The 12,310-nt window shown below is 60.6% G+C and overlaps 1 protein-coding gene across 3 annotated transcripts in view; it reads right to left on the bottom strand.

Annotated features, from left to right (window-relative positions):
• AXIN1 (axin 1) overlaps positions 1-12,310 on the bottom strand; it is a 51,680-nt gene that overhangs the window by 824 nt on the left and 38,546 nt on the right. For 2 of the 3 annotated variants that reach the window (XM_032327605.1, XM_032327606.1), the window contains exons 5-10: positions 11,325-11,462; positions 7,884-8,413; positions 7,020-7,190; positions 3,818-4,063; positions 1,885-1,992; positions 97-264 (exon numbers count right to left, since the gene is read on the bottom strand). In XM_032327605.1, coding sequence (XP_032183496.1) covers positions 97-264; positions 1,885-1,992; positions 3,818-4,063; positions 7,020-7,190; positions 7,884-8,413; positions 11,325-11,462 — 1,361 coding nt within the window. The remainder of the gene's footprint in view (positions 1-96; positions 265-1,884; positions 1,993-3,817; positions 4,064-7,019; positions 7,191-7,883; positions 8,414-11,324; positions 11,463-12,310) is intronic. The other variant, XM_032327607.1, reaches the window with a different exon arrangement.

Here is a 12,310-nt window from a genome sequence, read left to right as displayed (position 1 = left end):
GATGAGGGCTCCCCCCGGCCCCGTGTGCACCGCAGGCCCTGCGGCCCAGCTGCTGCGGGGGTCACACCGAGCATAGGATACACGCGGGGCTCTCACCTGTAGTTGCCTTTCTTGGTGAGCAGCTCCTTGAACTGGCCCAGGGTGACGGCGCGGCCCCGCACCAGGGTCCTGTAGGGGATGGGCTCCCCGCAGAAGTAGTAGGCCACCACGATGCTGTCACACGGCTGCGCACTCCCACTGCCCGCCTTTCTCTGGGACTTCGTCCTGGAGGTGGAGGTGTACTGGTGATTGCTAGGCTCAGGGCATAACCCAAAGGGCTACAGGCCCTCCAGGAAGCACAGGGCGAGGGTTCATCCCTCGGGGGGGTTCGTCATCCTCAGACACCCCCTTGCCTGGAGCTCCAGGGCCAGCCCTCCGGAAGCCTCACTCCACGTGGTGTCCTGACCCAAGGGTCCAGTCCTGCATAAGCCCCCCGCACCCTCAGACCCACAGCAAGGACACCGGCTCATCCCTCCCCTGCTTGCCCCCCTGCCCCCATACAGCCGGCGCCTCCGTTTCCCCACCACCCTCCTGCACCCACCACATGGCCTCGGGCCTCCCTGTGGTCCGAGCTGGCTGGGGGAGCGGCACCCCCTACCCAGACCCTACGAACGCAGGGGAGCAAGTTTCTCGGGGCCGGAACCCACAGTGGATCCCAGCACCTGGTTTCCTAAGACACCCAGGCCACTGGAACCAGCGCGGCCCCCAGCTCAAGGCTGGGCCACACTCCCTGTGGCCCAGGTAAGGGTTAGAGAGCCCTGTGACTGCAGGAACGCCTCTCGGCTGGAGCACGGACGAGGAACAGCCCCAGGCATGGATCTGAAACAGACCTGCCCTGCCGCAGGGGCAGGGGCAGAGCCCAGCCGGACACGCAGAGAAGGGCAGGAGCCCAGCACCATGCAGCCCAGGACTGCACATCCTGATGGTGCTGAGCCGGGGCTCTGTGTCTGAGACCACAGGCAGCACCGTGTGGTCATCTAGCAGCTCTGGTCCCTGCGACCGCGCCAGAGCCACCCAGGTGTGCTCGGACACAGACCCTGGCCCCTGCTGCCCAGGAGCTCACGACCAGCCTGTCTCTCCCTGGGAGCCCTCCCCTCTCCCAGCTGCTCCTGGGCACACGGCTGACAGCGACTCAGGCCACGTGGCCATCCACTGCTCAAGCCGGGCTCCCGGGTGCCTGCTCTCCTTCCCTCAGTCCTACAGCCTCACGCTGCGGGGTGGGGGGTCCTCTGGGACTCCATTCTCTACAGAAAGGAGGCAGGGTCCCTGCTTTTCCAGAGACTACCCTCAAGGAGTGACCTGGTGGGGAGGCCGAGTCACCCACGCATTCGGATGGACGTGACAGGGCACAATCTGAGATGTGGTGGGGACCCCCTTTCTGCTCTCCCCTGAGCGGAGATGCAGGGATTGGGCGACCGGCACCGCCTACAGGTGGTCCCCAGCGCCCTCCCTGCTCCACGCACTCCCGCACGCCACATGGGAACAGAGCAAGGCCCGGCGGGCGCACAGGCCCCGGACACACCTTGGCCACCCGGGCAGGCGCTTTCACGCGGCTGAGCCAGGGAAACAAGGCCCAGCACGCGACCGCGTGCCCCCGGGGCCGGCGCGGAAGCTCAGGACAGTGGAGGTGGGTGGGGGGCCCCGGCCAGAGCGAGGAACAGCAGAACTTCCTCTCTGGCCCGCCAGCCACATGTCCCACGAGGATGGCCCGCGTCTCCTCTGATGGAGACAAGCAGCTGGAGCCCAGCCCCATCTCTTCCAGTGCAGCGCCCCGAATCCTGTCCTGGGAGCAGCGGCTCCACCGCGGGCAGCCTGGCAAGCGGGACCCGCGCGGGGCGCACGTACTCTGTCTCGGAGAGCTCCAAGTCGGACACGGCCGGCACCACGCTCAGCACAGGTGTGCACGCTGGCCTGACGCAGGAGCGCCCCCGCTGGATGACCTCCTGCACATACCTAGGGAACAACCGGTCAGTGAGCCGCAGAGCTGGTGGGGGCCTCTACCAAGGCTCGGAGGGGACAGCGGGGCCCCCACGAGGGTCCATCACCACTAAACAGGGCTCCTACTGTGTGAGGAGACAGACACCAGACCACGACGGGAAGGTCAAGGGCTGCTTCGGGGTCAGTCAGGAGGCAGAGGCCGCTGGACTTCATCCGGAGCTCCTAGATTCCTCACTGCGTCGCGGAGCTCCCGGGACCCCACTCGAAGCACCCACTGGGGGCGCCGATGTCTTGTCGCTTCATCCACACCAGGAAGGGTCTTCTGGGAGGGCCTGCCCCTGGCCTCCTCCGCTCCACACGGCTCTTCCCCATCCATGCCCTGACGCAGCTCCGTCCTGAGCAGCGGGGGAGGCCTGTCCCGGGCCAGCCGCATGGCGGCAGCTCTCCGCAGGGCTGTCCGCCCTCACAGAGACTCATCTTCTGTCAGCTTGGCGGGTCCACCCCGCAGTGAGCTTGGAGAGGGCCCAGCACCCCCACTGCTGCCTCTGGGCCTTCACTTGTGTCTGTGGCTGTTTACGAAAGGCCTATGGACGCCAACCACCGTCTAGCACCCCATCAGGAGGCTCACGGCCCGACACATGTGTCCCCAAGAGGCTCGTGTGGCTACGCGGTGTCTGGCCGGCAAGGGCACACACAGGGCCCGCCGGTGCTGGTGGGAAGAGGAGACACGAGCCCGGCTCCCCCAGAGCATGCCAGGGACAACGGTCCCATGCAGCCCCGTAGAAGGTTTGGGCAGAGAGGAGACATCCCACAAGCACTCCCTGGCCCCTTCCCAGATGACGCCCCTGCTACCCCGTCTGTGCCAGGTCACAGGCCCCAGCAGACAAGAGGCATCCCCCACACCAGCCCAGGCATCTCGCGCCAGGCTGGCTCTCTGGTTCTATGGGGACAGGATGACAGGGTGTGAGACAAAGGGCCATCAACGTGGTTACGCACCACAGCCAGGGCACACACTCAGGGCTCTGCCCAGTGAGACCACCATGGACACCAGCCTCCCCAGAGCTGGAGAGCCCCACACACAGTGAGGACCCCCGGAAGGATGACCAGTGATCATAGACGGGATAAGGGGCGCCGGCAACATCCGAGGAACACAGGGCCACTGTGTGACCATGCCCCCCCCCAGAGACCCTGATCCACGTGGAAAAAGTGACCTCAAGGCCCAGCTGAAAAGGTAGGGAAACAACACCACTCAGGCCTGCAGAGAAAGCCTGTTATCACCAAGGAGTGCTCCCCGGGCTTCTCTAAGACTGTGTGAGCCACGGGTCAGGCCTCTCTGGTCCCCAACGAGGGGGACTCTGGTGCTTGGGGGTCCCTCCAGGAGAAGACTGTCACATCAGCATGTACGTCAGCAATGCTGACTGTCCCGCCTGCAGACGGTGCGGCCCCTTCTGGGGTCTGCGAGCAGAGGCAGCCAGGACCCCCCAAGACCCCACTCGCAGCTCAGCCCGCACAGCAGCCAGGGGACCTGATGGGAACCCCTGGTGGTCCCCGCGCCACGGACACTGACAGGATGAGCACACTGCCAGAAGAGAGGGTCCCCTCCATCCCTAGGACAGTGTAATGACCACGTGCCCTCCCAGACCCTGGTCACAAAGCAGGGCCGCTTGCCGTGCCCTGGGCGGCTCTCAGTGGCAAGAAGCAAGCAGGACGGCCAGTGGGTGGCCAGCACAGCTCTCTGTGGGGCTCTTGGGCCGTGGGAAGCCTCAGCACCAAAGCCAAGCCACGGTACCTGGAGTGGCCCTGGCTCCAGGTGTGACCTGCTCCCCCCAACCCAGCATACCTCTGCTTGGAGGGTAACTTGCTGGCTCTCTTCTCTTCCTCCTCCAGACGCCTGCGGGCCTCCTCCAGCTGGGTCAGAGGGTTGGGGGCCGGGTTGGGTGGCATGGTGGGGTCTTGAATGAAGAGGTGAGAGGGCTGGACGGAGTTCCGCAGCTGAGCGCTGACCCAAGGGTGCACGGCCCCAGGACGCTCCACAGACAAGGGCCTAGAGCTCTCGTGTGCCTGCTGCTTCTTGGCGCCAGAAGACCTTTGGGAGCAAGAGGACAAGGCGTGGTGGCAAGTGAGAGCCTGGCCAGTGCGGGTGCCAGGAACTGGGGCAGGGCCCGGGGAGACCAAGCTTGGCATTGACCCTGGCTGTTAGGCAACAGTTCACACCCTCCCCCGGTGCCCCTGATACACATGTTCCTTTGTGGCATGCTTCTTTGTAATCTTGAGATTTTATTTATTTATTTGGGAGGGAGAGAATGAGAGAGAGAAAGAGCATGAGATGGGGGAGGGTCATAGGGAGAAGCAGACTCCCCGCTGAGCAGGGAGCCCGATGCGGGACTCGTGACCTGAGCTGAGAGCAGATGCTTAACCAACTGAGCCACCCAGGCACCCCATTCTTCCGTAATTTTTATTTTTATTTTTTTATAAAGATTTTATTTATTACTTATTTAACAGACAGAGATCCAAGTAGGCAGAGAGGCAGGCAGAGAGAGAGAGAGGAGGGAAGCAGGCTCCCTGCTGAGCAGAGAGCCCGACTCGGGGCTCGATCCCAGGACCCTGAGATCATGACCTGAGCCGAAGGCAGAGGCTTAACCCACTGAGACACCCATGCGCCCCTCCTTCGTTAATTTTTTTAAAAAGTACTTATTTGAGGGGTGCCTGGGTGGCTCAGTTGTTGGGCATCTGCTTTCAGGTCAGGTCACGATCCCAGAGTCCTGACATCGAGCCCCGCATCGGGCTCCCTGCTCGGCGGGAAGCCTGCTTCTCTCTCTCCCTTTCTCTCTGCCTGTGTTCCCTCTATTGCTGTGTGTCTGTCAAATAAATAAACAAAAGCTTTAAAAAAAAAAAAAAAAGAAGAAAAAGTCCTTATTTGAAAGGGGGCAGGGCAGACAGAACCTCCAGCCAACGCCCCGCCAACTACGGGCCCACTCTCACAGCCCAGGTACCCCTCTGTGGCCCACTTTTAATCACTTCACTGAAATATAAACCCGATGCTACACAGACTTCCTTTAAAGAAAAGTCTTTACTACTTTAAAAAACATGTTAACATCAAAATAAGCGTTCTTTGTGAAAAACCTGAAATATACAGAAAATTAAAAAAATATATAAACAATTAGAAACATCACGATTTAGAGATACCTGTTCCCATCATGTTAGTATATTCTCTTCCCTGTTAAAAACACTTAATTGGGACGCCTAGGTGGCTCAGTTGGTTAAGCAGCTGCCTTCGGCTCAGGTCATGATCCCAGTGTCCTAGGATCGAGTCCCACATCAGGCTCCTTGCTCAGCAGGGAGCCTGCTTTTCCCTCTGCCTCTGCCTGCCATTCTGTCTGCCTGTGCTCGCTCTCCCCCCACCTCTGATAAATAAATAAAATCTTTAAAAAAAAAAAAAAACACTTAATTGGCACATCTCTGAACCTATAATTTTTCCTGATTTCCCCCTCCATGCACTAGCATACCAGTGCCTTTGTTACTCAACACAGAAAACACCTGACGCCTCACTCAACCCCTGAGTGAATTCCAGGAAAACATCAGCCTCTCTTAGCTGTTGCTGCAGCCCTCGGAAAGGGGGTTTTTGCCAGGAGGGAATCCCAGGAAGAGGGCCCCCTGGGCAGTGGGTAGGCTCAGTGCCCTCAGAACTCCAGAACTGCCCAATGCAAGACACCCCAGGGGGAATGGGCTCAAGGCCAGCCACAAGGACACCTCCTCCCTGGGCCCAACTCCCACCCCCTCCCTGCCCGGCTCTGTACCCAACCTCCCTTCCCCTACCTTCTCCCAAACCCCATCCCCTCCCATCTCCCCATAGCCCCTCATCTCTCCACCCATCCCCGCCAACCCGTCTCCCCTCCCCCCACCCCTCTCAACTCCCCACTCCCACTCTGTCTCCCATCTACTGGCCCCACCAGGCTCCACCAGGTCCTCCATCTCCCTGCCCTACGCCCCCGTGTAAGAACAGCAAAGGCAGAGGCACATGGCCCCCTAGCTCTCGGGAGACCAGCGGGAACTCATGGGGACGCTGAATTACGGTCATGTCCTGACAGCAAGCACAGAGCCAGTCCTTGGAAAACCCAACACCAGAAGAAATCCAGAGAAACCGACAGTCCATCCCCACCCCAACCAGAATGAGAGGGGCTCTGGAGAGAACCGTCAGCTAGAACAGGTTCTGGGACTGTGCTCGTCCCCAGGGCCACAAGGAGACCAGACACGGGGCCCCAGAGGTGGGCAGTGCCACCTCGGCTCACCACTCAGGAGGGGCTGGGCAGGTGCCCACCTGATACCCCCCCACCGGCCGCACACACTCCAGCCTCCCCAACCACGTCCAAAACGGAGGAGCTTCAGGAGAGCCTGAGACGGAGGAAGCAGCGGAAGCCCGCCCACCGCCAGCAGATCCCACCAGCCTGGGGCCCAGACAGCTGCCCTGTGAGAGATGGTACATGTCTCCAGCCCAGGGGTGTGTCTGAGCCAGCCCCGGTCCCCCACGGTCTTCCCACAATGGGGGAGTCCACAAGGGGCAGCAATGGCTCGTCCAGAGGCCGGCTCCGCACCAACAGAGCAGCCCTGGTCCTGCGGCAGCCAAGATGGAGCTCCGAGGGCCGCAGACAGCCAATGGCTGCAGGGACGGCCCGCTGCCAACCCTGCAGCCTCTGTCTGCAGTGATGGGCAGGCACTGGCCTAACTCCCCCAGTCACTGAGGTCACCGTCATGTGGAGGCGTCACCACCCCAGAAATAACCTTGTGAGAACCGCCATGTGACAGCGGGGCCCCCTCCTGGGTGGGGGTGGAGGGCAGCAAGAGGAGCTCAGACAGAGCATGGCGACCGCAGAATGATGTCACCCGCGGGCACCCCTGCCCAGGACACGATGGGGGACGGGGGGCATCTGTGAGCTCAGAAGACCATAGAGATCTTGCCACGTGAGGAGACAGCGGGCGGCCAGGGGGCTCCTCACTGGTTCCACACCCCCGTACCCACATCCCGGACGCAGTGCGCCCCTTACCCGTGGCCAGCCTTGCGGTGCCTGCTGATCTCCTTCTCCCCCTCAATGATCCACTGCATAATCTTCTGGTTTTTCTCCGTGTCTTCCGACGGGCCTGGCGCCTCTGCGCCCACACTCTTCCCCGACTCAGCCTTCTTGGCACTTCTTCTGGGGGCAGCGCCTGCCTTCCCGCTGTAAGAGCAGAACTGGGGGTCACCTGCCGACGTGGCCCGGCCTGACTCCGGGCAGCTGTACCCCGGTGCCGGGGTTCAGTCGGGGTTGACTGAACTGTCGGGGCTCTACGGGCTGGGACGTGGAGGAAGGCGTCCAGACGGCACCACCTGAGAGGCCTAGCGCCTGTCCTTCCCCAGCCTGCTGGCAGCCGCCCCAGGGCCCAGATGCCTCCCCCTGAGGCAGATGCATCTGAGGGTAAGCTGCCTGGGAGGTCAAAGGCCACACTCTCCAGCTGATGGCACTCGGACAACTTTGATTTTTTTAAATTATTTTTCTAAAGGTCTGAGAGAGCGCTAGCACGTACTCGCACATGTGCAGGAAGGGCAGAGGCAAAGCGACTTCGAAGGTCGGAGAGGAGCAGCCTGCCCGCTAAGTGGAGTGGCCGGACGTGAGTGGCCATCTCACGACACCTGAGCCAAAGCCGACCGGCTGAACCCCACAGGCACCCCTCATGGCTGGATGACTTTTAAAAGGGAATTCTGGCCACAAAAACCAGGACAGAGCCCACCGGAGACGAAGCTTCTCACTATGTGTGACCTTCAATCCTGGGAAGACACATGTGGCCCTCACGGACACAGGCTCAGAGACAAGGAACCACAGCACCAATCCCAAAGCAAGGCTCCGGCTGCCTGGCACTCGCCGGACACTCACCTGTAGGCCAGGCTGTCACTGGCATTGGGGGCAGCACCCACGCTCTCCAAGTGGCTGCGAGGCTTGGCCACGTGGCTGTGCACCTCTTGGCCCCACAGGAAGCTGCCTTGCGCCCGGCGGGCAGCCTCGGCGTCGGCCGGCTCCTTGGGCCTGGCCGTGCTGTGGTGGCTGTGGTGGTGGCTGTGCCGGTGCAGGTGCGGGCCGGCCGTGTCCAGCTTCGCCCCTGACTTGGGCGCGTGCTTCCCGTGTCCAGAGGGCACGCCCCCCAGCACACCCACAATCTTGGGCACATGCGCGCTGTCAGGGGAGCGGTGGCCGGGCCCCGGTGACTGACAGCCGGGCGTCCGCATGACCCGCTGCACGTGCTCATCCAGGATGCTCTCCGGGTTCTCCTCATGCGCGTCCCGGAGCCCCATGCAGCCCACATCTGCGTAGCGGGGCGGGAAGTGGTGCCAGGCGGGGGCCAAAGGCAGCTTATGACTGGCCCCAAGGGGGCCAGAGGGCATGTCCCCATCCTCGCCTTCTTCCTCCTGTAGGACAAGCCCACGAGTCAGCTCCTGGCACTGCCCGTGTCGCAGAACCTCACATCTGGGGTCACAAAGAAGTCAGCCTGGCGGGTTCATCCTGGGGGTCCGGTGAGGCATCGGACGCTGGCTTGAGGATCAGGGGAGGGCTCCCCGACCCCACCCGGCCACAAGCACTAATGCACACGCGCACGTGGCCACTATGAGTCCCAACGCCAGCCTATGTCCTGCCCACGGACAAACCTCCACAAGGAGTTTTCCTTCACCTTTCTCAATAAACGTATTTTTACCTTTTCAGGTGATTTTCTAATTCCTTGATTTTTAAAAAATCTTATTTATTTAAAAAAATTTTTTTTAAGATTGTACTTATTTATTTGACAGAGATCACAAGTAGGCAGAGAGGCAGGCAGAGAGAGAGGGGGAAGCAGGCTCCCCGCTGAGCAGAGAGCCCGATGTGGGGCTTGATCCCAGGACCCTGAGATCACGACCTGAACCGAAGACAGAGGCTTTAACCCACTGAACCACCCAGGCGCCCCATAAAAAATCTTATTTATTTAAGTCATCTCTACCTGCAGTGTGGGGCTCGAGCCCACAACCCCAAGACCTAGAGCCGCACGCAGCTGTCGCTGAGCCGGCCGCCCCCACTCCTCTGCGTTACTGCTGGATCTTCTGCTGCGCTTTCAAAAGACTTCTACCCCTGCACAGAGGTGCTCACGTCTTGCCGTGTGTTTCTTGGTGAATCCTCCCAGTGAACTAGCTGGCCCTCGCTTGTCTGACAGTCCACAGAACCATATCCGTAAACACATCTGACCAGTCTAATTCCCAAGGACATAACTCACGCTGACTTTCTCATCTCCCTCAACAGTGCAGACCAGGATAACGCTGACTAAATCTGGTAGTAACCCAAAGAGCGAGAGCGAGGTAGGAACCCCAACCCCTGCACTCCACTCTAACCCAATCTCAAAACTTTCCCCACAAGACTTCTCACTTAACAGGAGAGTACCTAAACGTCGCCAGCACCGGCAGTCAGCTGCAAACACGTCAGTCTCGCTCAGGGCAGAGGTGGCGCGGAGGACAGACGGGCACACAGAGGGGTGGACGGTGAGTGTGCCTCTGATGGATACAGACTGGGACCCTGGGCTCCCTCGCCCCACCCCATGTCCCCGTATTGACCCCTCTGCCTTGCCCTCCCCAGGACACGGGAAGTGACCCCAAAGGGAGCAGTGAAGAAGGGGAACTCTCCATCCCCAGGAGGCGGGGACTGGCCAACACCATCTCGGTGGCTCTGCATATGGAAGAAATCCATTTTAGGATTTTGAAATGTTATAGGCTTAACCTAACTGTCTGAGTAATGGTTTTTTTGTTGTTGTTTTTAATTTACTTATTTGACAGAGAGACAGACAGCATGAATAAGCAGAGCAGCAGACAGAGGGAGAGGGAGAAGCAGACTCTGCTGAGCAAGGAGCCCGATGCAGGGCTCGATCCCAGGACCCTGAGATCATGACCTGAGCCAAAGGCAGAGGCTTAAGGACTGAGCTACCCAGGCGCCCCTCTTCTTTGTTCTCATTTCCCAAGTTTTACAGAAAAATAAGTTATTTTTGCCAAGACATATTATTTGAGAGCGCGCGAGCCGGCACGCGCAGGGAAGAGGAGGCAGCCTTGAAGCAGAACCCCCCACTGACTGCAAAGCCTGACGTGGGGCTTGGTCCCATGACTCTGGGATCATGACCTGAGCGGAAACTAAGGCAGACACTTAACTGACTGAGCCACTCAGGTGCCCCAATAAAAATAAGCTATTTTAAAATGTGTCGTTAGTCTTCTTTAAAAAACCTGATCACGGCCCGTTTATATAGGCTACAAGATCATACAAGACAGGGCGTCTCCTGTCTGTGTGGATTCCCCGGACACAGGTAATTTCATCTCATTTTCTCCCGGGTTTCTGTGTGGAATCACACAGGATAGAAGAGATGGCACTGCCGGCAGTGGGGCAGGGCACCCCTTGGAACTCGGTCCTAGTCAATGTGGCTGCAGCAGCCAAGCCCGGCACCCCTGGCCAGAGGCTACTGCGGGCCCCGAGTGGAGCCGCACACCAGAGCCAAGGCCACGTGTCTGCCCATTAGGTTTCTGAATCAAGATGCCGGAAACACTAGGGGCTATTGGTCTGAACGTGTCCTGTGACATCGCGGAGCCCCACGCAGTCCCTGGGGCAGGTGTTGCCCTCTGTGGGGGAGGCTCCTGCTGGATTCAGACACAACTGCCGTGGGCCCGCCGGGGATGCCCCGGAGAAGAAGGGACCACTGCTTGGCTGCGAGAAAGTACGCTGGGCACCTGCAGCCCAGCGGTGTCTAAGGGGCCTCCCGGGAACCTTTATTAAGGATTTTATTTATTTATTTGACAGAGCGATCACAAGTAGGCAGAGGCAGGCAGAGAGAGAGGAGGAAGCACGCTCCCCGCTGAGCAGAGAACCGATGTGGGGCTCGACCCCAGGACCCTGGGATCATGACCTGAGCCGAAGGCAGAGGCTTAACCCCCTGAGCCACCCAGGAATCCGCCTCCCGGGCACCTGCAGGGCCACAGGCACGCAGAACCTCTGAGCCAACTCTCTTCCCATAAGAGGGTGGACTGGGGGCCCCAGCCACAGGGCCAAGATGCTGCTGCTGAGCACCTACGGGTCTCTCCAGGCCTTGCCTCCCCCAACGAGCACCTCCTCCCAGGAGCCAGTGAGGGCTGGACGGGTGCGGTGGGGGCCTCAGGCAGACAGGCGTCATAGGAGAGCGAGACGCTGGGACAGGGTCAGAGCGTGTCAGGAGCTGGCACGCTGGGAGACCCTGGAGGGAGCTCTGTGGGGGCCTGAAGCCGTCCTCAACTCTACCAGCCGTTGGAGATGCACTGTGGCCCTCCCAGGAGGCGCACTCACCATCCGGACGCGCTTCAGCCGCTCTTCCAGCTTCTCCTCCGCCTCCCGTGTCCGCTGCACGGCCTCCAGGCGGTGGATGAGCTCCGCGGCGAACTTCTGGGGCTCCACACGGATCTCCTTTGGCATTCGGTAAGTGCGCTGCGAGGAGACACGGATTAGCCAGCCACGAGCCGCTCAGAGCCGCACCCCCCCAAACCGAGACACGCATGTGCTCTTCCTGGGTGAAGAGAAACAGGCTATGAAACCTACACTTCATTGTCAAGTGAGCGATCTTGCTTTCTCCCTTTCGCTGGTGGCAACCGCCTCGCTGCCCCTCTCCTTGATGGACTGGAGCTGTCCTCCACCCGGCACCGACCGGCGAGGCGGAACAGAGCTCTCCGCCAACGCTGCTCCAGCCTTAGGAGCAGAGAACCAGAGGCAGGGAGCAGGCGGGAGCCGGATTAGGTCACTAGGGCAGCGGCTGGCAGGGCCCCAGCAGGCCGGAGCTTCTGGTGTCCTAAGCCCAGGTGTGCCCTTCACCTCGGCCCCCCCAGCCTACCCCAGAGAAGTGCCTCTAACACGACAGGCCAGGCCAATCCCCTGTGAGGCCTGGGAAGGGCGAAGGGGGACCTGCCAAGACCAAGAGGGAGGGGCCGGGCCCGGGAGCCCCCGGCAGGAGACAGCCCGCACACCGTCCCGCATGGCGGGGGCCGGCAGCCCCTAACCCACAGGCGCGGCAGACCAGGCTTCGGACTCGGGTCTGCTGTAAGGATGGGAGACCCAGAACTCAGGGTATAGGAAAACGTCCAGGGAAATGGGACGGCCTGTTCGGAGGAGACAGCTCCGGAATGCAGTTTACGGGAATACACAAGACCACGTTTCCGGAGTGTACTTCACTTTGCTATAATTCCACGTTCAAAAACATTGAAAGAACAGCAAAAAGGACTCCTGTCCAGCCCTCACCCAGACTTCCCCAGTGGAGCTGCCAGGTACTGTCGTTCCCACCC

Source organism: Mustela erminea, chromosome 20 (genome assembly GCF_009829155.1).
Source record: "Mustela erminea isolate mMusErm1 chromosome 20, mMusErm1.Pri, whole genome shotgun sequence".
Taxonomy (NCBI): Eukaryota; Metazoa; Chordata; class Mammalia; order Carnivora; family Mustelidae; genus Mustela; species Mustela erminea.
Note: the sequence above shows the minus strand (reverse complement) of the source record. Positions and strands in the feature narration are given on the sequence as shown.